The following is a 24,588-nucleotide window of genomic DNA, read 5'->3' on the forward strand; positions in this document are numbered from 1 at the left end:
GTCTGGCGGAACAGTGCCTTATGTCAAAGATCCATGTCACAGCCTCTGTAATTTTGTTGCTGTTGCTTTTTCTACTGTGTACTTGGCACCTAAGTACCAAATATAAGGTATACAGATGAATGGAGAAATTTGTGACTTAGATGCTCTCTTAACTGGATGCATCATTTTTGTTGGCTTGGTCGGAAAGGAGGTTGACCTGGGTAATTGGGAGGAACTTTGGTGCTCTGCTCTACATTCTGGCCCTCTGGGACCGTGAGCCCCCAAGCCTGGCTTTCTAGAAGGCAGTGCACCAGGATGGGGCCCCTCCAGTCTCACCCCCTCACCAGGGGCATTGTGTGGGCCGAGCTCTTCTCTGCTGCCTGGGCCACTGCGTAAAGAATCAGTTATAGGTGCGACAGGGAGGTGGGGGAGGGCCCTTTTATCTAAATGAACAGTTAAAGAATATGTCTTTAATGATTGTAACTTTTTAGCAAAGTGTCCATAGCTGAAATGGTTAGCTTTCCAAAGGGGCTTGGGAAAAAAAAAAAAAAAATCTCAGGTGTTTTGGGGAATAGCAGCGGCATCGTTCCAGTCGTGGCGTGGGTTTTACAGCCAAAGAACACAGACCCTACCCCTCAGACCCTTAAGGTCTATGGTTGAAAAGTTCAGCTCTCTAAATGGATTTCCTACGGAGGATTGCAGATTCTTTTTTTTTTTTTTTAAGATTTTATTTATTTGACAGACAGAGATCACAAGTAGGCAGAGAGGCAGGCAGAGAGAGAGCGGGGAAGCAGGTTCCCTGCTGAGCAGAGAACCTGATGCGGGGGCTCGATCCCAGGACCCTGGGATCATGACCTGAGCTGAAGGCAGAGGCCCACTGAGCCACCCAGGTGCCCTGCAGATTCCTTTTTTTTCTGTAATTTTATTTTATGCATTTTTAAAAGCTCCAAAATTTTAATTTTGATTTTGTTTTTAGTTTCAGGAGTAGAATTTAATAATTCATCAGTGGTGTATAATACCCAGTGCTTGTTGCATCGAGTTCCCTCCTTAATGCCCATCACCCAGTAACCCCATTCCCCCCACCACCTCCCCTCCAGCAGCCCTCAGTTTGTTTCCTAGAGTTAAGAGTGTCTTTGGATTTGCCTCCCTCTCTGTTTTTATGAAATCTTGCCATTTGCAACAGCGTGGATGGAGCTAGAGGGTATTATGCCAAGCAAAATAAGTCAGAGAAAGACAAATACTGTACGATTTCACTCAGATGTGGAATTTAAGAATCAAAACAGATGAACACAGAGGAAGGCAAGGAAAAAAACAAGACAAAAAAAGGGAGGACCATGGGTTCTTAAGTTGGTCTGGGCAGTCTCTCCCCAGTGTTCTGGAAGTAGTTGTTACATGCTGGCTGCCTGCCGCTAAGCATCTGGATGCTTGACCAGCACTGAAAGGATCTGCTTCCCAGATGGCTCTGGGCATCACAGAGCTTTGAACAGGAGGCCTCAGTTCGTCAGTGGTTGTTGGAAAAGGCCTGAGTTCTTCACCACGTGGGCATCTCTACAGGACGACCCGAGGGCCTTGGGACATGGCGGCTAACTTCCCTCAGGGCAAGTGACCAGATTGGAGAGCACAAGCAGGAAGCCACAGGGCCTTCCGTGACCCAGGCTCCGACATGACCATCACTTCCGCTTTCTTCTCTTAGGAGTCACTAATTTTTCGGGGGTGGGGGGATTAGGCTCTACCCCTCACAAAAAGTACCAGAGAACCTGTGGATGGGTCTTCAAACCACTGTACCTACTAACAGCATGAGCAAATGATTCCGATGGAACGATCATGCCAATAGGCGACCTTCGTCGATGTGTTCTAACCATCCTACCAGCTAGAGGCTGTCCTCAAGGTCCCACTGGGTTGCCTAAAGTTTACCCAGGTGCCGATCAGCTGCTGCTATTTCAGTGGGGGCAAGGGGTACACAAGTGTCCAGGGGAGTGCTATCACCACTATGGATTGGCTGGTGTCAGACACTAAACTGCAGTGCGTTTTCTGCAAAATCAGCAGGAAAAGTAAAGATGTCACTCTGTTGTCATTCTCTGAGTGTTGCATGGTAGGAAGGTTAGTACAAGTTTCAGGGCATCTGGAGGGTTGTAAAAACACCCTCTGTGGGCAGAGTCAGAAACTGAATGGTTGGTAGCCTACAAAGAATAATGGTGAATGAGTTTTCTCTAGCTGAAGGGGGTTGGTAGGGCGGATAAGTCTGGTATAGAATATAAAGTTGATTGTGATAGTAACATTGTATTTTGCCAACAGGTGACGAGTGATCATTTTATAAGGTAGAGCCAGAGACTTAGAATATGTTTCCCTTTTCTAAATTTCTTTAAAGTTTATTTATTAGAGAGAGAGAGCATGAGCAAAAGGAGAGGGAGAAGCAGGGAGGGCTCAGTCCCAGGACTCTGGGGTCCGAAAACAGACACTTGAAAGACTGAGCAATCCAGGTGTCCCAAGATACCTATTTCCGAGTAGATTTTGTGGGTCCAGACAAACTGTAACTGTTCCTCAGAACAGTCCTTAGCCTGAATATAAATATCCAAGGTTTAAAACCCAGCCTATTTTTATTCCAGCACGAGATGGAGAATGAAATACACCAACTCAGTATTTCAGCCTACCAGGATGAGGGTGTATCATGGTAGGTCAGAAATTAAATTTGGTTTATTCTCACTTGGGAGATGTCCTGCATTCAGATGTGTTGCTCAGAGCTATGAAAACAAGCTAAGCCTGGCTTTGCCTTGGACCCCAGTGTCACAGTGTAACATGGTATCATGTAATACGGCCATGCAGGGCTTGCATATCCAACTTCTCGAATTGTTATTTCTGACTGACCTTTGGCTAATCAGTAGTTACTATGTGTCAGGCACTGTGTGTCTAAGCACTGGGGACACTACTGACCCGACCTGTTAGTGGACCAAATGGGCAAGGGGGAAAGTAATAGAAAATAAGGTTAAAAAAAAAAAAAAAAGGAGAGACTAGAAGGAATAAATTAACTCAGATGTGGAAGTTTGACATACTTAACACAGAATCACAGATACTACTGAAGCATGTCAAAGGAAAACTCTTCCTCCATCCTGTAAAAGGACTGTTTTAGGATCTGCCAAAATTAAAGGTCACTCCCGTCTCTCTGGCAGATCTTGCTAGTTTTTTTTTTTTTTAAACCGCCATGAAACTAACATCAAGACATCAAAAGGCAGAGTTAATCCGAAAGAATCTTGCTGTCCCCTGTATGTGTCATGAGTTGCAACGCCAGGCTGTATATATGGATATGATGTGTCCCGCTCTGGCCAGCTGCTAGGAGGTGGGGGTCTTCAATTATCTGTCTAGTATAGGACTAAAGGTGGCAAAGAGAGGATGTTCTCACCGGTTTTGTGTATGTGTGTGTGGTTTTTGTTTTTGTTTTTTTCTTTTTGGTGCTTTCCTCCAGGCCAGAACTGTGGGCCTCTGGTGAAATCCTTATACAGTTTTCTTCCCCCATGATGGCACAAAAAGAAACTTTGTTTAACAGTAATCTTAAAATGCAAAAGTTAAGTACCCTAGGGGAGACTTCTCAAAGGGAATCCGAAAATGTTCCACGTCTTCATGATTTGTGAAAATATGTGTTCTTATAAGACCCTTTCCACTCCCAGACTCGTGCTATTACCTGATTCAAAGCAGAAGGCACTGGTTTTTAATCCTCTCTGCTTCTCCAGAGAAAAGGAAACATATTAGCGGACTGTCAGCTGTCAAATGTGGAAGATTTTCCAGAGTCCCTTTAGTAGAAACAAACCGTGAAAAGGGTATTTAAGTGAGCTTTAGTGGAAAAATCGCGCGTTTATAAAATTAAAGGGTATACTTCTACAGAATAAGATCCTGTAAGGGTTTTCACTAAACTGGGAACAGGTGCTGATTTCCAGGTGGTGAGATTATTGAAGCTTGCCCCTCCTTAGTATCACGGGTGGACGGTGATTTGCCTTAATTGTCGTTAACATTTCACTGTTATTTTATCTCCATTGCGATTGATATTATTATTATTGTTGTTTTAAATAAATGGCAAGCGTGCAGGTGGCCCCCCAGCAGGACCACGGATCACCCAGGCAGCCTCCCGGCGCGGCGCCACTGCGGCGCAGGGACTTCTGGGGGGTGTAGTCCGCAGGCTTCCTGCGCATGCGCTTTGGGCAGAGGCGCTCGCTGTGGGCGACATTGTTTGGGGCGCTGAGGTGAGTCCGGTCGCGACCGCGCCCCCTTCGGAGGCGTCGGGGGTGATGGGGGTGGTGGGGGTGTGTAGCTGTGACCCGGCAGTGTTGGCGGGTGGGAGGAGTTGGAAGCAGGGACTGTTGGCCAATGGAAGAACCCCCGAGGCGGGGCGGAGTGTTGAGGGGTTCGCCTGGCGTTCCCTGGGAAGAGGTGGGGAGAGGTGGGATGAGCTTGAGCTCGATTTGGGGGTCTGACTGCGGTAGCACCGGTGCAGGTTTCGGGGTAGGGGCTGTGCGTCCCCGCACTGGGGCTGGTGTCAGGCTTAGAATGCGCATCTCTGGCCCGGGGCGGGAACAGGAGGGCGTTGGCTCAGGTTTGCGGGGATAACGGTTTGGGCCAAGTGTCCCGGACTGCGGAGAGGGATCCGCTCAAGCAGTTCATCTCCGAGTATGGGGAACCACTTGGGTTGAACATTCCTGGCCTTGGCTTGGAAGGCCATTCGGGCTCAGCAGCCAGAGGTTCTTGGAGTCTTGGATTCTGAACGCTGTTTTTGGGATGGGGCAGTTCCGACTCTGGGGTGGGGTGGCATCTTTGTTCCCCCAGACTGGGTTCACTTCTTGGTGGGTGTTAAGCCAAAAGACACAACCAAGTGGGGGAAAAAAAACAAACAGGAAAAAGAAGGATTTTACTTGCAACGAATAAAGGAGAACAGATTGCCGGGGAGGGGGGGATATTTTCCAAAGCAGTGTCTCCTGGAATGACAAAACTGGGGAAGTTTTAAGATTTTATTTATTTATTTGACAGACAGAGATCACAAGTAGGCAGAGAGGCAGAGAGAGGGGGGAGGCAGGCTCCCCGCTGAGCAGAGCGCCTGATGCAGGGCTCAGATCCCAGGACTCTGAGGTCATGACCTGAGCCAAAGGCAGAGGCTACTGACCCACCCAGGCACCAATTGGGAAGTTTTAAGATAATGGTGCATACATATTCATGGAGGGCCTTGTGCAATGAGGAATTCAGCCTGGAACTGGGGGGCATAAGTCATCTTAGGTGGCAGAGTTCAGATCTGATGGAAGTCCTGAGGGCTGGCAAGGATCAGCATCATCAATTCCCTGGCTTCAGTTGGTCTGTTATCTGGGTGCTCAAAGGGGTTTAGATCCTAAAAAGAGAACTCAAGAACATACTTCTGCTCACTCTTCACGTTTGAATGAGCCCTGCAAATTATTACAGTTGATTGATTGTCCCTGATAGGATCAGGCTATCTCCTGTCCTGATAGTGGCTGTTTATTCTTCCATTCTTTTGTTCCCTTAAAATTATTAACTATTTAATTAATAACTCTATTTTGCAATTTCAACATATCCCAGGAAATTCTTCAAGGAAGGTGCTTTGGGCACATAGTGCCAGTCAGGCTTCAATCTCAAGATGGCTGGGACCCAGAATGACTAAAATGACTTTTATTAATGTCAAGAAGCTATGTCTCATCTTTCTCGGGGGACCTCTAACTCTTTCTCCTTACATCATGACTTTTCTCCTCTCTCTAGTTAGAAATCCGAATACAGGGATGCCTGGGTGGCTCAGTTGGTTAAGCTGCTGTCTTCATGATCCCAGGGTCCTGGTATCGAGTCCCCCATCGGGCTCCTTGCTCGGCAGGGAACCTGCTTCTCTCGCTGCCTCTGCCTGCCTTTCTGCCTGTGTGTACTCGCTCTCTTTCTCTCTCTCTCTCCCTGGCAAATAAATAAAATCTTAAAAAAAAAAAAAGAAATCTGAATACAGTTTAAAGAGAACAGCCCCAAATTATTAACCCCATCCTGAACTATCACGCTGTGGGGCAGGGAATGCAAACTTTGAGGCGTGGAAGACAAAGAGCAAACGGCGGATTGTTCGATTGCTGTGAACAAATTAGAATTTTGAGAACTAACTCTACATTTGATAAAATTGAAGAATTGAGGTAATTATTTTAGGTGTAATATTAGCACCTTTAAAACTATTTCATACCTTTTAGAGCGACATGATGCAGTATTTCTGATTTAAACAATGTGATGAATGTGGTGTCAGGGATATACTTCCAAATAATACTCGAGGACGTGGGGAGGGCTAAAGGTATAGTTGAATCAAGAGAGAGCATGTGGTGAAAATTGATTAAGCTGCATGATTGATACCTGGGGGGCTCATTAGACTCTCCAGTCTACCTCTGAATGGGTGTGAAATTTTTTTTAAAGATTTTTTCTTTATTTATCTGACAGAGATCACAAGTAGGCAGAGAGGCAGGCAGAGAGAGAGGAGGAAGCAGGCTCCCCACTGAGCAGAGAGCCCGATGTGGGGCTTGATCCCAGGACCCTGAGATCATGACCTGAGCTGAAGGCAGAGGCTTTAACCCACTGAGCCACCCAGGCGCCCTGGGTGTGAAATTTTTATGATAAAATATTTTCCAAACAGTTTTCCAATATGTTATGAATTCCCCCTCAATCTAGACCCCTGGGCCCTGGGAGTCACTGTGAGCTCCGTGACTGTGCTTAAGGTGTTTCAATAAAATTCTGAAGTTTTTCTTTTTCCTAAGGAAATTGATTCATAGGTGTTTTATGTCTTTTGTCTCCTGTGAACAGGATAATTTTATCTTCTAGCTCTGCACCTCAAACCTAATATTTCCAAAACTGAGCTCCTGCTCCTCCACAGAACCGGCCCCCGCCATCCCCATTTCTGTAAATGGCAACTCCATCCTTCCAGGCCCTGAGGTCAAAGCCTCCACTCCCCGCTTTCTTCCCCAGATGCAAGTGATCAGCAGATCCCATCGACTGTATCTTCAAAGAAATGCAGACCCCGGCAACTTCTCACTACCTCCACCTCTGCTTCCCTGACCCAAGGCCCATCATCCCTTGCCAGCGTTATCGGGAAAACCTCCTACCGGGTCTTCCTGCTCCCCCTCTTGCCACTGCTAGTCCCTCCTTAACAGCAGCCAGAGGAATCCTGCTGATACCTAAAGTGAGATCGTGTCACTCTCCTGTTCGCGTTCCTCCCGTCGTTGCCATGTAATGAGAGTAACAGCCCAAGTCCTTGAAATGGCCTAGAAGACCGCATGCCATGTGGCCCACATTTCCTTTTATTTCATCTCACAGTGCTCCTTCCCTCGCTCACTCCACATCAGCCACATGCCATGCACGCTGCCGCCTCCGGGTCCTGGTGTTTGCTGTTCCCTCCGTCTAGAATGCTCTTTGTACCGATGCTTGTGTTGTTCACTCTCTTGCTTTGTTAGGTCTTTTCCTACAGATCACCCTGGTGAGTCTTCTCCTGAACACTCCATTTCACTCCCGATCTCCCTGCCACCCCCTGTTTTTTGTCTCCATAGCCCTTATCACTGCTCTGTCTTCAGTGTCCAGACCACAGCCTGGCAGACAGTAGGCACTTAATAAATATGTGTTGAACGAGAAAATGCCATCCTTGTTCTCCCTGAGCTTATAGCAAAGGTGGAAGAGAGTTATGCAGCCACAGTGTAGTGTAGTGCTTCACCAAGAGGAGAAATGCCAGCCACGGTAGCTACCTGCCATGGTCTGAGTGTTTGTATCCCCTGAAATTCATACGTGGAAATGCTAAGGACCAATGGGGTGGTATTAAGAGGTAGGGCTTTGGAAGGCGATCATGGCATGAGGGCAGAGCCCTCATGAACGAGATCAGTGCCCTTATAAATGAAGCTCTAGAAAGCTCCCCTACTCATTCAACCCTGTGGGGATGCAGCAGGAAGTCTGTAATCCAGAAGATGGCCCTCCCTGCATGGTGCTGGCACCCTTATCATGAGCTCCCAGCCTCCAGGACTGTGAGAAATAAATTTCTGGGGGCACCTGGGTGGCTCACTGGGTTAAAGCCTCTGCCTTCAGCTCAGGTCATGACCCCAGGGTCCTGGGATCAAGCTTCCCTCTCTCTCTCTCTTCCTGCCTCACTGCCTACTTGCAATCTCCGTCAAATAAATAAATAAAATCTTTAAAAAAAAAATAAAGAAATTTCTGTTGGTTGTAAGCACCCAGTCTGTGCAGCTTGGAAGGTTGCAGACAGTACCTAATATAGTGGGGGTTATCAAGGAGGGCTTCCTGAGGAGGTGACTCCCAAACCCAGACTTGCAGGATGATAGTAATAGCCACACAGTGTTCAGGCTCTTTGAGATTCTCTAGGGTATGGCCCCTGGTGATGTTCCCAACATTATCTCAGCCACCTGGCCCTGCGAGTCTGCGTCCTGGCCTTTGATGGGACCCCAGCATTCTGCACTCGTGTTTTTTTTTCACCCGCAAGGCCACCCTTGCTCATTAGCCTTTTCCTTCTGAAAGGGTCCGTAGACAAAAGGACGAGACTGATACAAAGCGAAGGTCAAGCAAAGCTTTATTTCATGCCAAGCATTGAGAATCAAACTGACCGGCCAGGGCTGTCTCTTGCAAAGAGGCAACCCTTCCCATCCTCACAGACTAACTTATAGAGCAAAGGCCATGTGGTTGAGCCTGGCCACACACAGGTGGCCAACTGAATTACAATTCACCCTATAGTAGTTATTTGAACTAGCCTATCACTCTGGTCAGAGTTGGCGCCCAAAAGGCAGGGCCCACATTTTTGGGTGGTTAGGGAAGATCTTTCCTGATTGGATGTCTCCACCTGGCCGAACACGTCCTTGGCGGGTAGGGAGGTAATACGTGTGCTTTCCCTTAGTTGGACGTTTCCACCTGGCTGGACATGTCCTTGTATCTGGACTCCATTATCTCTGCCCAGTCTGACATGTCCTGGTATCTGTGCTCCATTATTGGGGGCTATTTGGCCGTATTTCACCAGTTCTGTTTCTAAGCACTTTCCTCTAGGGGGAAGGGGCAGGTTCAATCTAAGTTTACTGCATAAACAACAAAATGGCCTGCTCTGGCTAAGTAGGCCCTTACACTTCCATGTCAGTTTGGCGGTGCCTGCTGTTTCCTCAGGCCTCAGCTACAGCTCAATTATCTCTCCAAAACCCCTGACAGCTTGGGCCCCTTCTGGGGTGTGCCGGCTTCCTGTTCCCTGGGTCTTTGTTCGGTCTTGTGGAATATGTGTTGCAGAACTTCTCGCATTCCTGTGAATTTATTTGCTCAACTCTCTCCCCCCTAGTTTGTCTACCTTGAGATCAGGGACTGAATTTTACTTTGACACCTGGAGCACTTAGCGGGCAGTCCAGTACACGAGGGTGGACACGTATTGACTGGTCATTGTATGCCACACGCTGCCTTGAGCACTTCCCATGTGATGACTTACCGAGTTCCCACATGACACTGAGAAATAGGTTCTCTCAATATCCTGTCTTTACACGGGAAGGAACTGAGGCACCAGGAGATAGTTTGCCCAAGGGCATATAGTCAACCCAGCAGTGTGGCTTCAGAGTCTTTTTTTTTTTTTTTTTAAGATTTGATTTACTTGAGAGAGAGAGTAAGAGACAGAGAGAGAAAGCACACAGGACGGGGAGAGGGGCAGAGGGAGAAGCAGATTCCCCCGCTGAATAGGGAGCCTGACAAGGAACTCTATCATAGGACCTCAGGATTATGACCTGAGCCAAAGGCAGATGCTTAGCTGATGGAGCCACCCAGGTGCCCCCCCCCGCCCCTGCTTTTTTTTTTTTTTTTTTTTTTTAACAGCCAGGGTCTGCTGCCTTTTCCCAGAGTTAGCACTGAATGCATGGGTCACCTATGGGCAGTTTTCCTTGCACTTTTGATATCATGATCTGATCTTTTCAGTCTGAGAATTAAGTCTGGCAAAGGCCCAGACTTGTCCATTCATTGGTTTATTTGGCACCTATTACATGCTAAACTTGCCACATGTTCGTGAACAGTGTAATTTCCGTTCTTCAGGAGCACACATTACAGGAGAGAAAGCAAAAAGTAACCAGAAAAAGGGCTGTACAATATGAAAAGTTATAGTGGATGTGAGTGCAGGATCCTGTGGTCTGACCAAAGAAGAATGACCCTCATGGACAGGGGACTTGGGAAGGTCACTAGAAAAGCCCTTTCATCGTCCTAATCTTTGTGGTCACTTGGAGTGGCCAGTGATAGGCTTTGTCACATTCACGCAGCCATGTCTCAGTAGTCTTTGAGTTTCTTTCTTTGTTTTTTGAAGATTTATTTATTTGAGAAAGCATGCAGGGGTTGGGAGGGGCAGAGGGAGAGGGAGAGTAGGTTCCCCACTGAGTGTGGAGCCCCATATGGGGCTTGATCCCAGGACCCTGAGATCATGGTCTGAGCTGGACCAAGAGTTGGACCATGCCACTTGGACGCCCCTTAGATTTTTTTTAGGATTTCCTTATTTGTTTTTTTTTTTTTTAAGATTTTATTTATTTATTTGACAGAGAGAGATCACAAGTAGGCAGAGAGGCAGGCAGAGAGAGAGAAGGGAGGAATCAGGCTTCCTACTGAGCAGAGAGCCTGATGTGGGGCTCGATCTCAGGACCCTGAGATCATGACCTGAGCCGAAGGCAGAGGCTTAACCCGCTGAGCCACCCAGGTGCCCCAAGATTTCTTTATTTGAAAGGGGGAGCAGGAGTGAATCTTCAAGCAGACTGTGCACTTAGTGAGGGGTCTGGTGTGGGGTTCAGTCCCATGAACCATGAGATCAGAACCTGAGCTGAAACCACGAGTCAGATGCTCAACTAACTGAGCCCCCCAGGAGCCCCTGGTCTCAGGTTTCTGGACGGGCTTTCTGAGGGTACGACTGCCGTGCCCATTTGTGCAGGTTGGGTTCTGCACAAGGCGACTACACTGAGGCTGTGCCATTCACACAGAAGACTCACACACAGTTTTTCAGCAAGGAGCAGTAAAAGTGCTTTCTCTGTTCTGACATCCAACAAATGGGAGAAAAACATCTTGAAGAAGGGATGCATTTTTTAATCAGTCTAAAGGCGCATTGGCAGGGGCTAGAGACAGCCCTGCCTGCAGTCCAGCCTCTGGCCCTTAGGGCTAAAGTTAGACCTCCTAGAGTCCTTCGGCTCAGATACTCACGGATCACAGATATGTGACTTTGTCATCAGTTCATGACATTTAGTCTCTCACACACATGGAAGAAATGGCCTTTATCCTGTTCCCCAGACAATTACACTTGATTGCTAGGTATATCCAGAAGAGTTCAGGTCAGTCTCTCTCCTCGGTCCTGAATGCTCTAGAAATTCTAAGAAAAAGAGCCAGGAATCTGGAAGCAGGACTTTGGGGAGAACTTGGGCTTGTATTTCTGATTGTGTTTCCAGGCAGTTGCAGTTCCAAATTCAACTTCTGCTTTCCTGTTGGGTCCCCTTCCCCTCAAGAGGTCACTGTGGGCACCTGCTCTCTGTCCTGCTGCAGGGGCTCCCATCCCAGTGATGGCTGGGTTGAGTAAGCGAGAGGAGCATTTGTGGGAGAGAGCTGTGTGCTCCTGGGCAGGTGTGGGGGAAACAAGGGTCTCGGGGCATCACGTGCCACTTTCTCTCGGTTACCCACCTCCAGATCGACTTCACCTTTCCACCCTGACATCCACGCTGAGAGCCTGCCACTGCCCTCTGGCCTGGTTATCCTTGGCCAGTGGGAAGTCCCAATAGAAGAGTTTGAGAGAGACAGAGAGAGAGAGGGAGGAGAGTGAATTGAAATATCTGGTCTCCCCAATTCTCTCTGTAGGCTGCCTGCCCTTCTCAACAAAAAGTTACAGTTCCCATCAGGGATCTTTTGCACACTCTGTTCCAGGTCCAGGAATCTCCCTCCTGTTACCCACTTCAGGCCCAGATGTATTAATGGCACCTGCCTGTCACTCCTCGGCATGGTGCCTTCTCCCCCATGCCTTCCTTATGCCCAGCTATACCCCTGTAAGTAGTCTGTTGATTAACTGCCCCCCTCAAATTTGAATGTGCCACCTGGTTCCTGCCCAGGCCCCAACTTCATAAAGGCAAAGAGGGCTTTAAACCAGACATCTGGGAAACCAAACTCCCTCCCACATGTGTGTGGATGCATGTGTGCTCGTAAGTCAAGCTGACGCATCGTTGGCTCTTAGGAGAGAACCGGTTCTGGAAGCAGAGAGCCCGATGTGCTGTGTCTATGGATGTGCATCTAGTATGTCAGGGCTGTTTCTGCTTTCTCTGTTCTGACAGAAGCAGTATATTATAATAATTTCCAGCAAATGGAAGAAAAACATCTTGAAGAAGGGATGCATTTCATGGTGTAGGTATATCGTGAAGTATTTGTAAAAGTGACAGAGCCCCAAAGGATGGAATGGGGGCTGGAGGGAGATCATTCTAGAAGATGAGAGTTAAGATCTGAGCTAACAGAAAGTTCTTCAGAGCAAGTCTCGCACCAGAAAGTAGACACAGAGGGAGGTCTGCTGTCATTCTGAGATCCCTGTCCAAGTCAGGAATTCTGGAGCCTCTTTTCCAGAGTAATTAGGATATGGGTGACGCCAACACATTCACAGATCTACGAACAAGAAAAAGTGTGGCAATTTGGACCCAAAGGCTTGGGGAGAGAGATAGGAGTTCTACAAGAATCCAGGTGGAGTGGGGGCAGGGGAACAAGGCTTGAGGAGGTGGGAGGGAGTCTGTTGGGAATGAGAGAGATAAAGCGATCTCGGGAGAGAAGAATGTGTGAGAAAATTGTACAGACAAGGAGAAACCAGGATTCACTCACAGTTTGTCAAACCCGTGCTCTCGTGGATTCTTTCTTTGCAGCTCTGCTTTCTCAGGATCCTGCTCCTTCCAAGAGGAAGACAGTATGATTAAATTCCAGGTAAGCTGAGGTTTCCTTTCTCTCTCTTAAAGGCCAGTGTCACTTCTAAGGAGCTGGACACCTCGATTCTCTGAAGGGAAGTCACCCATTTCTGAGGGACGGCTCCATGTTGGGCGCTTTTCCTTGCTTGTAACCGCTGTGGGAGACTGGTGGTGCCACTCCCTTTGCAGACATAACAAAACAGGCTCTCAGATGTCCAGATGTCCAGGTGAAGTTCACACACAAGTGCCAGTCCATGAGCTGCTTATCACTGAGAGAGCAATAAAGCAATCCAGAGTAAGGGTTCAGAAACTCTTTTTCAAAAAGATCTATTTATTTATTTATTTGAGAGGTGGGGAGGTGGAGGGGGGACAAAAGGAGAGGGAGGAGGAGAAGCAGACTCCCCACCGAGCATGGATCCATCAGGGTTGGATCCCACGACGCTGAGATCATGACCTGAGCCAAAACCAAGAGTTGGTCACTTAACCAACTGAGCCATCCAGGGGCCCTGCATTCAGAAAGCCTTGTAGCAATGAAGTATTGTCACAACCTCTGAGTGCATGGTTGGGGTTGGTATGTACAAGACCACACTTGGAGTGGCACTGGGTCCAGTCCACAGCAGTAGCAAGATATGAGTGTGGATGTATCCATTAGGGTTCAACCAGTGAAACGGAAACAGTACGAGATATATATTAAGATTTGTAAGAAGTTTATTTTCTGTGACTGTGGGGACTGGGCAAATTGGAAATCCTAGGGCAGGTTGGAATTCTTAGACATAGACTGATGCTACTGTCTACAGGTAGAATTTCTTCTCTTAGGGAAGCCACAGCTCTGGGCTTGAAGCCCTACAACTGATTATACAAGGCTCACCCAGATTATTTAAAGTAGTTTCCCTCCAAGTCATCTGATTATGGACTTCAATCACATCTATAAAATATCTTCACAGCAACACCTAGATTAATGTTTGCTTCAACAACAGGACTATAGTCTAGCCAAGTTGATGCCTCAAAAGGCCATCAGAGGTTAGAACAAGGATGTTTTTAAATCATGAAAAATATTTTAATTATGAAATTACTCAAAAAGAGAAAATAGTACTGTGAATCTCTGTGTGTAGTCCCCATAGTGCAAGTTTCAACATCTTGCCACATCTGCTTAATCTATCTTTTCCATTTCCTTTTTTCTTTCCCAAAGCATTTTATTTTATTTTAGGGTTTATTTATTTGAGAGAGAGGGAGAGGGGGGCTTAAGCAGACTCCACACTGAGCACGGAGTTCAATCCAGGGCTTGATCTCATGACGCTGAGATCACAACCTGAGCTGAAACCAAGAGTTGGATGTCCCAAAGCATTTTAAAAGAATACCCTGGATAACATGTTATTTCATTTTGTATTGGCTTTGTTTTGAGTTCATTACTCATTTCTGTCTTGCCCGGGTCCACACTGAGTCCCATTAAGTGCATTTTCCATCTTACGTTACTGCCAATGACTGTTTTACCAAATGTTTCACACTGTATCACCCAGGGGCTACCATATTTTCCAGTCTCTGATAACAGTTTCCCCAAGTGTTGCCACTGGGTCCCCAGATACCGCTGGAGGTATTTCTTTGGTAGTGCTCTGTTTATGGTGGCATCTTTGTACTGGTTAGCACAGACGTGATGGGTGTGGGGAGAGGGCCAAGGAAGCAAGCGGAACCTGCCAGACCTCTGAAGGCCCAGGCTCAGAACGGGAACAAGTCACAGGGCCAAATCCAAGGTCAAGGAGCAAGGAAGTACGCACTGATCCTTGTGGAAGTGGGGAGTGTGGAAGTGGGGAGCATGTTATTTGCTGAATAGCAGTCTAATTTACCACTGTCTATTTCTACCGAAAATACAAAAGAAATGGCTGAGATTGATGAAGTCCCAGAACCTAAGTCAGGTTCGGTGGGGTGAGGAGGTTCGGAGCCGACGACTAAAGAAAGAATTCTTAAGACGTCGTTGGTGCAAAAGGTGATTTATTAGAGCACGGGGACAGGGCCCATGGGAAGGCGGAGATGCGGCTGCCCCGGGGTTGTGAGGGGTGGTTGGTTATATACACAGGAGTTGGGTAGGTGAGGACAAAGGGGTGTCCAGAAGGGCTATTGGGGCAAAGAATACTATCAGGATATTGAAGGCTTAGTTGCTATCAAGTAAAGACAATTGGAAGTCTGGTGGAATGTTACATTCCTGCTATCAAGCATCCTTGTTAATGAGATTTAGGTTTAGAAGAAATTTAACTTTATTTACTTTTCCTCAGGACACAAGCATGAAGTGCTATAATGCCCCCCCCCCCAGTTTTTGTTTTCAGTAATTGTCAGGTGTGATTTTTAAAAAAGATTTTAATCTACTTATTTGACAGTGAGAGACACAGCAAGAGAGGGAACACAAGCAGGGGGAGTGGGAGAGGGAGAAGCAGGCTTCCTGCTGAGTAGGGAGCCCAATGCGGGCTTGATCCCAGGACCCCAAGACCATGACCTGAGCTGAAAGCAGACGCTTAACAACTGAGTCACCCAGGTGCCCCAATTGTCAGGTTTAGGAATAAATTCTTTGTGAAATACGTGGTAACTTCTCACAGCTGTGGTTGGAAGCATTTTTGAGCTGCATAAGAAGCTCATAAGCATCACAATTATTCTTCCTTAAATACTTCTGTATGTATCTACTAAGAATAAGGGTGTTTTCCTACATTCCCACATTACTGCCATCACACTCAAGTCATTTCTTTTTTTATTCAAGTAAAATTAACATACAGTGTTAGAGTTTCAAGGGTACAATGTAAAGATTCAACAATCCCATGTGTTTTTCGGTGCTCAGGGCGATAAGTGTGCTCGTAATCCCCTCTATCTGCTTCCCCCCCGTCCCCACCCACCTCCCGTCTGGCAACCACCAGTTGGTTCTCTGTATTTAAGAGTTTGGTTTGTTGTTTGTCTCTTTGTTTTCCTTTAATCTTTTTTTTTTCCTTAAATTCCACATGTGAGTGAAAACAATATGGTATTTGTCTTTCTCTGAGTGCCTTATTTCAGTTAACATAATACCATCTAGGTCCCTCCAGATGGCAAGATGTCATTCCTTTTTATGGCTGAATAATATTCCATTGTATATGTATACCGCATCTTCTTTATCCATTCGTCTATATCGATAGGCACTTGCATTGCTTCCACATCTTGCGTATTGTAAATAATGTTACAGTGATCATATGGGTGCATATATCTTTCTGAATTAGTGCTTTCATTTCCTTTGGGTAAATACCAGGCATAAAAACAAACTCCAAATGGATTAAAGACCTAAATGTGAGACCTGAAATCCATTAAATTCCTAGAAGAAAATGTAGGCAGTTATTTCTTTGACATTAGCAGTAGAAACATTTTTCTGGATATGTCTCCTCTGGGAAGGAAAACAAAAAGCAAAATTAAACTCTTGGGGCAACAGCAAAATAAAAAGTTTTTGCACAGAGAAGGAAGCCAGAAACAAAACAAAGACAGTTTACTGGATGGGAGAAGATATTTATAAATGCTCTCTCTGATAAGGGTTAATATCCAAAATATGTAAAGAACTTACACAACTCAACACCAAAAAATGCCAAATAATCCAATTTAAAAAGGAGTAGAGTACACAAATAGACATTTTTACAAAGAAGACATGCAGATGGACAACAGATGCATGAAAAAGATGCTCAACATCACTCATCGTCAGGGAAATGCAAATCAGAACCACAATGAGAGGGCACCTGGGTGGCTCAGTGGGTTAAAGCCTCTGCCTTCAACTTGGGTCATGATCCCAGGGTCCTGGAGTGGAGCCCCGCATCGGGCTCTCTGCTCAGTGGGGAGCCTGCTTCTCCCTCTGTCCTTCTACCTCTTTCCCCACTTGTGCTCTCTCTTGTTCTCTCTCTCTCAAGTAAATAAATAAAATCTTAAAAAAAAACACACACACACACACAATGAAATATCACTTACTCCTGTCAGAATGACTAAAATAAAAACACAAGAAATAACAAGTGTTGGCCAGTGTGTGGAATAAAAAGAATCTTTGTGCACCGTTGTTGGGAATGAAAATTGGTACAGCTGCTATGGAAGACAGTATGGAGGTGCCTCAGAAAATTAAAAATTGAATTACCATATGAGCCAGTAATTCTACTATTGATCCTGCTGTTTTTTAATACTCAGTTGATACTCAGATGGTCCTGAGTGTCCCAATAATTTACTTTTTACTTAAAAAAAAATCTGGCAGCTCATGCTTTTAGTTGCTTTGTCTGCTTAGTCCAATAGAAGTAGATTAATCTGCCGTGACAGAGAAAATAAAATATCAAGTCTTGATGTATGATAGGGAATGAACACCCAGACACTACTAGGTCAGTGTATCAGCATGAACTTTTTGGAGGGCAGTTTGGACAATATCAAAGTGTAAAATATGCATAACCCAAGTAACTCAGTAGTCTCTGGTCTGGGAGTTTATTTTATAGAAATGCTTTTACAAGCACTCAGAGACAGATGTTCCCGGATGTTTACTGGAACATTCTTTGTGCAACTGTGGATGGTTAACGGGGACACAGGCAAGGAGGAGAAAAGAAGAAAAACTTGGCCTACCCAAAACTTTGAATTTCTTCTGTATTTCTCATTTCTTCTGCACTGGTAAGGGTCCGTGCAGGACACAAAAAGGACACTGGCTACTTGAACAGAAAGAACTTAATAGAATTGTTGACTAGGTATGGAGTCCTACCTAGTCCTACCTAGTCCTACCTAGGGGTAATTCAACGGGTAACTAAGGGCATAAAGAGAACTCTGCAATATCTTGGAAGCACCAGCTATGGGAAGTAACTGCTAGCCTGGCTGGGGGAACCAGAGGGAGAGACTGAATCATGGGAACTTGGAAGTTTAGAGGACGGGCCATGTGGAGCCAAAACGTGAAGAGGAGGTGCTGGCTGGCATCTCAGAGCTCAGCAAAGAAGCCTAGGGACCAGGGACCCAGACTTCTGGTATCACTAGGGAAAGGGACTGCTGCCACCAGCAGAGCGTAGCATTACAGAGAGGATACCAGAACAGGAGGCAAACAGGCCAGGAAAAGTCCCTTCTTTCTCCCCAAACCTTGCAGGCCCCTCTTGCGCCCCCTAGTGGCAGAGCCTCGCGCAGAGCCAGTGCTCAGATTCCGTGTGTTTGCAGAGTCCTGGCTCCCGCATTGCAAAGTGCGGTTTGAGCTGCAGAGTTTGGAGCAGGACAGTCACCTAAGGACCCACAAAGCTTCCAGCTGTGCCCATCCGCCAGTGCTCATCTGTGGATGGTCCATGTGGCGTGTGCTTGATGTTTTAGGAAACTGTGACGTTCAGGGACGTGGCTGTGGTCTTCACGGAGGAGGAGCTGGCTCTGCTGGACCAGACCCAGATAAACCTGTACCAGGACGTGATGCTGGAGAACTTCAAGAACGTTGTCTCAGTGGGTGAGGACAATAAGCCTCTGTACCTAAGCCGCAAACCACGGGCCCTATTTCCTCAAATAATCAGCTGCAAACCAGGTAGAATATTCCAGTTGGAGCACAAAGAGAAACTTTGGCCACTGGTGCGAATACTTGAGAGATGCACATGCCAAGGAGACCCCCGAAGTTAGTGAGTTTTAGCAGATGAATGTGAGCAAATGGTCCCCTGTGAGGTGTTGGCGAGGCAACCCTCACAGTTTGCACCCCGAGGCCCATAGGGTTGGTGGTACAGTTGGCGAGACCAGCCTGGCCTACTCTCATTTTAGGCTGTCATCTGCTCCATGTTTCGCAAAGCAAGGTTAATAAAGTTCACACACTACCAAGGGCCTTGGTCCCTTGACTGCTTCTGCAGAAAAACCAGTGTTTTGGACAAACTAGAGTTAAAGGAACTAAACCGGGATCTGGTGTATAGTGAGTGTGATACAAGTGTCAGCTGCGTTGCTTTCTTGTTGATAAATATCTCATTTTAATGTCACAGAGGTTCACGTACCTGCTCTATCTATTACCTTGGTTTAGTTTATGACATGGTTGCTATTCCTTCTTTTACAAAGGGAACAGCTGATGCACAGAGAAGTTAAATAACTTGCCCATGGTCACACAGCTTGTAAGAAGTAGGCTGCCAACCCTCCTAACCTGGCTGCAGACCCTGTGTTCTATTTTGTTTTGATTTTAGAGAGAGAGAAAGCATGTATGTGTACATGTGGGAGCGGAGGTGGGGGAAGGAACAGAGAGAGAGGGAGAGAAACTTAAGCAGATTTCATGGCTCAGTGTGGAGCCCAAGGAGGAGATTGATCTCACAACCCTGAGATATGACCCAAACCTAAATCAAGAGTCAGACACTTAACCGTCCGAGCCACCCAGGTGCCCCCAGACCCTTTAATAACCATGTGAAACTAAGTACCATGATGTCTATAGGTTATAGACATATGGCTGGTCTGCAGGATTCAACACTGTCAGTGAGTCTGAAATCAAGTTACTGTATCATGATCAGCAGGGTGTTTTTTTTTTTTAAGATTTTATTTATTTATTTGACAGAGAGGGAGAGATAGGCAGTATTTAGGCAGAGAGACAGGCGGGGGTGGGGGAAGCAGGCTCCCCACTGAGCAGAGGGCCTGATGTGGGGCTCCATCTCAGGACCCTGAAATCATGACCTGAGCCAAAGGCAGAGGCTTAACCCACTGAGCCACCCAGGTGCCCCATGATCAGCAGTTTTTTAAAAGTATGATAGATTAATGGACCAGAACACAAAAGAATTTATCAGAGTATGTTGCACATAGGAAGGTAAGTATCAGCTGGTAAAACTGCTTTGGTTAAAAGTCAGTGTTTATTTGTGCCTACTGGGTCACGGTATGGGTGCTTTTCCTACTATGGATACTATTGAAACTACTGAACTGCTCCTTTAGGCTTCTTGTGGGGAACTCCAACTCCCCCTTTCTCTGACACCACCATACACACTAACGTTACATTCAATAAAATGACTTAGAAACTACCTTGAATGAGAAGCCATGTCCAGATGCTCCTGACCATTGTGTTCCTGCCATTCTGAAGCCCATTTTAGGGTGCGAAGGGTGGGACCACCCTCCTCTACCTCATCTCCATATGTTCTATGGCCCTTTGGCACAATCTTACTTCTGTGGAGCCAGGCCATTGACAGGTCCACATTTTCCATTCTCCTAATTGTGGCTGTTTGAGATTCTGCAGTTACCTAAAGAGGAGATGTTAAGGAAATGGATTTGCAGGATCTTAGAGCCTGCAACTCTCGATCTTGAGGTCATGAGCTCAAGCCCCACATTGGGAGTAGAAATTGCTTATTTTTAAAAAAAAAAAAAAGGAAAAGATTACTGGATGGATTATAGGATCTTGGTGGACATCATCTCTTCATGGAATCCAGAGAAGCTCAGAGAAAAGGATGTTACTTTAAGCCTGCCTCAGAGGTGTACATCTGCCTCCCCCACCAACCCCAGGACCTTATTTCACGATATTATCCCTATAGCAGTCCCCATGGCTGTTTAGGCTGACCACATACAGTTGGGCAGGTTGTGCAGAAACATACATGATAATCCCACCTCATGTGACAGTAAAGTGAGACAAGACTTGTTGCTTATTTCTGCAACTTTATATGGTATCTTGGAAAGTCTTTGTGATCCTTTGTGTCTGTCACCATGTCCAGCACTCCCATTGTTGTCTCCTATATACATATGCACACACCTTGAATCATATGAAAGTCTTCCCCATACCTTTTTTTTTTTTTTTTTTTTTTTGCTTTGAGAGAGAATGTGTGCAAGTGGGAGGAGGGGCAGAGGGAGAAGTAGAGGGAGAATATGGGCCTTGATCTCACGACCCTGAAATCATGACCTGAGCCGAAGTCAGGAGTCAGTTGCTTAACCAACTGAGCCATCCAGGTACCCCTTCCCCATTCCTTTTGTAGAAAAATGATTAAAGATGTTTTATCAGCTGCTTTTATAGGAGGGAGGTGAATTTCTTTCTTTATAAATTGTTCCCAAAATTTCTTTTGATTTCTCTGCAACATCTGATTTTAATGGACAGCTCATGAATTAGAAGTACCATGATTCTGATGGTTTCCTATATCAACAGGGGCCACCCCATCCTACTTCATTTCTCAAAGCCTCTGGAGGGATGACTTACTTGTTCTCTTAGCCAAATTCTCTTTCTCTTCATAGGAGACAGGATTAAAAACAACACTTCACATCTTCAGGGAAAAGCATTGAGTTATCTCTCTCAAGGAGTGCTCTACTGCTGGCAGATTTGGAAACAAAGGATCAGTGAATTAACTGTGAGTCAGGAGTATGTCATGAATCTTCAAGGAGATTGTCTGCAATCTTTAGATGTTTCCCTCTGTGAAGAGTGGGCAGGAGAGTCTCTTCAGGTTTCTGAACATGACAACTATGTAATAAATACCATTAATTTAGAAAATCAAGATGGCGCAGCAGGGAAAGGCACGACACAGGCTCTTACCCCAGAATCTTGGTGGGAAGCCAGCATGATTACTGAGCCCCAGAATTCTCAAGGACAATATGAGGGAATTCATGTGGAAGAGAGACTGTATGGATGTGCTCACTGTGTTGATGACGTCAGTCAGACATCATGTGATCATGATGATTCCCAAGAATGTAAAGAGGAGGAACCTTGTAGATCCACTGACTGTGGGAATCCCTTGGCTATGAAATCAACAGCCAAACAACATAACGCGGTCCCTGTGGTACCACGACCTATCAAATGTCATAACCATGGTGTGGGCTTCGTAGGTGGTGCAGACCCTCCTGTTCATCCCAGCATTCACATAGGTGAAAAGTCTTGTAGATGTGACCAGTGTGGAAAGGACTTTAGTCAGAGCTCAGATCTTACTGTTCATTCTAAAACTCGTTCAGATGACAAAGCTTATGAATGTCGAGAGTGGGCAGAGGGCAGCAAGCAGAACCCAGCCCTTCCCAGATATCAAAAGGGCCCCTCAGGAGACAAACCCTATAAATGTCTCGAATGTGGCAAGGTCTTCAGGCGCAACTCCTCTCTTCACAACCATCACCGGGTCCACACAGGAGAGATGCCCTACAGATGTGACGTGTGTGGGAAGGGGTTCGGATTTAGGTCACTTCTTTGCATCCATCAGGGAGTACACACAGGGGAAAAACCCTATAAATGTGAAGAGTGTGGGAAGGGCTTTGATCAGAGCTCCAATCTTCTTGTCCACCAGAGAGTCCACACTGGAGAGAAGCCCTACAAATGCGGTGAGTGCGGCAAATGCTTCAGTTCAAGCTCTGTTCTTCAAGTCCACCAGAGGCTGCACACAGGGGAGAAGCCTTTCAGGTGTGGCGAGTGTGGAAAGGGCTTCAGCCAAAGCACACACCTTCACATTCACCAGAGAGTCCACACGGGGGAGAAGCCCTATAAATGCAACGTGTGTGGAAAGGCTTTTGCATATAGTTCAGTTCTTCACACTCATGAGAGGGTTCACACGGGGGAAAAGCCTTACAGATGTGAAGTGTGCGGTAAAGGCTTCAGTTACAGCTCATATTTTCACTTGCATCAAAGAGACCACACCAGAGAGAAACCGTATAAATGTGTTGAGTGTGGTAAGGGCTTCAGTCGGAATTCAGACCTTCATGTGCATCTCAGAGTCCACACAGGAGAGAGGCCCTATAAGTGTAAAGGATGCGGTAAGGGCTTCAGTCGTAACTCTTATCTTCTGGCTCACCAGCGATCCCATGCCAGTGAGGTCCAATATACATGTCATGGGCACGGCAATGGCTTTAGTCATAGCTCAGACTTTCTTGCTCAACAAAAACTGCATGAGAGGACAGAAACGCTCTCAATGTAATTTTCAAAGGGGCCAATGAAGAAACCAAGCAAGTCTGTGTATTTCTGGTGATAGAGGCTTACTCAGTCATCGGAGGGCTGGGGCAGCAAAGGACAAGGACGCTGCCACCCATGATGTCGCCCTGCAGCTCTGAAGCAAGGGGTTCTTAAGAGCATTCCAGGGAACTACGTGGATCTCAAAAGCTTCTACAGAACTCCCAGCAACTGTCGTATGCTGCAGTGGCAGAGCAGTGATAATTAATAGATGGACAGTTTGTGGCAATGACAATAGTTGGAGATCAATTTTCCGTGAGTGGATACGGCCAGGAAGGAAATTATAATTGAGATGGGTACCATGAGGACTTAAGGCCAGCCAAAATCTGTAGGCTTTTTTTTTTTTTTTTTAAAGAGAGTACCCACTAGAAAGACTCAGAAGAGTGCTCAAAAATGAAGCCCATGTTATCAGTGTGCTAAGTCCATTCTCAGGTTTTCAAATCTATTAGATTTTCTACACAGGGAGAAGCTCTGTAAAAGTGATACTTTATGGGCATGGCTTGTGTTCATCTCGCTGGCTCCATTTCTTGGTCACACAGAGACTCCAATTCCCAGAAACCCTTGCAGTTAAGAGCTGGTCCACATGATAGAGTGCCAAGCCACAGAGTACATCTTGTGATGTACTAAGATGGCCTTAGAAACATCTTGTGTTGTCCTCAGGCCATCTTTCCTGCCACGGTGACCTTGGAGGCTGGATTGGTAGAAGGTGGTTATGTGACCTGTGTTGGACTTTGTTTTTCTCAAGTAAGAAATAAACATTTGCTGTTTTATACTACTATTATTTTGGCAATTTATTTGTTGCTAGTATTGCCCAGGCTATGCTGACTATGACAGAGGGATTTAACAGCAACATATTTCATGGTCATTGGAGTTCATATAAGAAAGCAACTTTATAATTGAGTTCCAAACTTTCAAGTTGCTAAGGCTGTATGTGTCAGTGCAGCTTTCTAAAATGGTGTGTCTAGGACTTCTTCAGTGAGAATCTTCATTCATTGGTCTGTTCATAAAAAAGAAATGTCCCAGATAATGTTCATGTGCTAAAATTTTAGCAAAAGTACAATCTATAGACATAAAGAAATCCCATGCACTAGAGAAACTCTGTAAGGTGTAATAATGGGAAAAGTTTGTCAATAAGAAATTGATCCGACTAGGTATCCTGCAAATGGTCTTAATAAAGTGAATTAAGTAAAACTAATATTTACTGAAGTGACTAAACAGAAGACCAAGAGTTTTCATTGTCAGAAGCTGGCTTCTGACACCACCACTTCTCAACAATCTTGTTTAATAAAAATGGGGTTTTAGGAGGTACTCATTTGTCAAGTTTCTTCCATAATTGTGATTTAATTTGAGATTATAGATGGATTTGGGAAGAGAAGATATAGTCACAGTATCTTTTTTCATCTTCAATAAAAATGTCTTTTTTAGTATCTTAGTTGATTTTTAAGTTTCTTCATTTGGATCATGTTTTCCTTTTTTTTCCTTTTTTTAATGCATGGTTACAGTTTATTACAATGGAAGATACAGATAAAATTCAGCAAAGGGAAAAGGCACATAGGGAGAAATATGGAGGAAGCCAGGCTCAAGCTTCTGGGCTCATGTGTTTCTCCTAGTTTTTCTTACATTATAATTTCCTATGAGTTATGGTTTATATATGGAACAGCCATTCAAAATAAAATAAAACGATCCTTAAATTGTTGCTCTCTTAGTGATCCAGATGAGCAACAGTGAAACATTAATTAAACCCAGTGTCAGGGAATGGAAAAACTAGAGGTTGGTGGGAAAAAATATAGGTACACCATTTCTGGAGAGGAATTTGTCTATAGTTATCAAAGGGTATAGTGTGCATTA

The 24,588-nt window shown here is 45.7% G+C and overlaps 1 protein-coding gene across 1 annotated transcript; it reads left to right on the top strand.

Moving 5' to 3' along the window:
* Positions 1–3,160: 3,160 nt before the first annotated feature.
* Positions 3,161–22,801, top strand: ZNF285 (zinc finger protein 285). The gene is made up of 4 exons (XM_013064039.2): positions 3,161–4,211; positions 12,861–12,918; positions 18,210–18,336; positions 21,054–22,801. The coding sequence occupies exons 1-4, from the start codon at positions 4,159–4,161 to the stop codon at positions 22,706–22,708; spliced, it is 1,893 nt and encodes a 630-aa protein (XP_012919493.1). The 5' UTR covers positions 3,161–4,158; the 3' UTR covers positions 22,709–22,801.
* The last annotated feature ends 1,787 nt before the right edge of the window (positions 22,802–24,588 follow it).

The sequence above is a fragment of the Mustela putorius genome, unplaced genomic scaffold (genome assembly GCF_011764305.1).
Source record: "Mustela putorius furo isolate JIRA1106 unplaced genomic scaffold, ASM1176430v1.1 tig00000196_pilon_pilon_pilon, whole genome shotgun sequence".
NCBI classification, from domain to species: Eukaryota; Metazoa; Chordata; class Mammalia; order Carnivora; family Mustelidae; genus Mustela; species Mustela putorius.

What these genes read in the sequence shown, in the direction of transcription:
- ZNF285 (XM_013064039.2), top strand. Translation starts at nt 4,159, where the DNA reads ATGCGCTTTGGGCAGAGGCGCTCGCTGTGGGCGACATTGTTTGGGGCG. An exon ending in ACATTGTTTGGGGCGCTGAG is followed by an intron (nt 4,212 to 12,860) that starts GTGAGTCCGGTC and finishes CTTTCTTTGCAG; the next exon opens with CTCTGCTTTCTCAGGATCCT. An exon ending in CAAGAACGTTGTCTCAGTGG is followed by an intron (nt 18,337 to 21,053) that starts GTGAGGACAATA and finishes TTCTCTTCATAG; the next exon opens with GAGACAGGATTAAAAACAAC.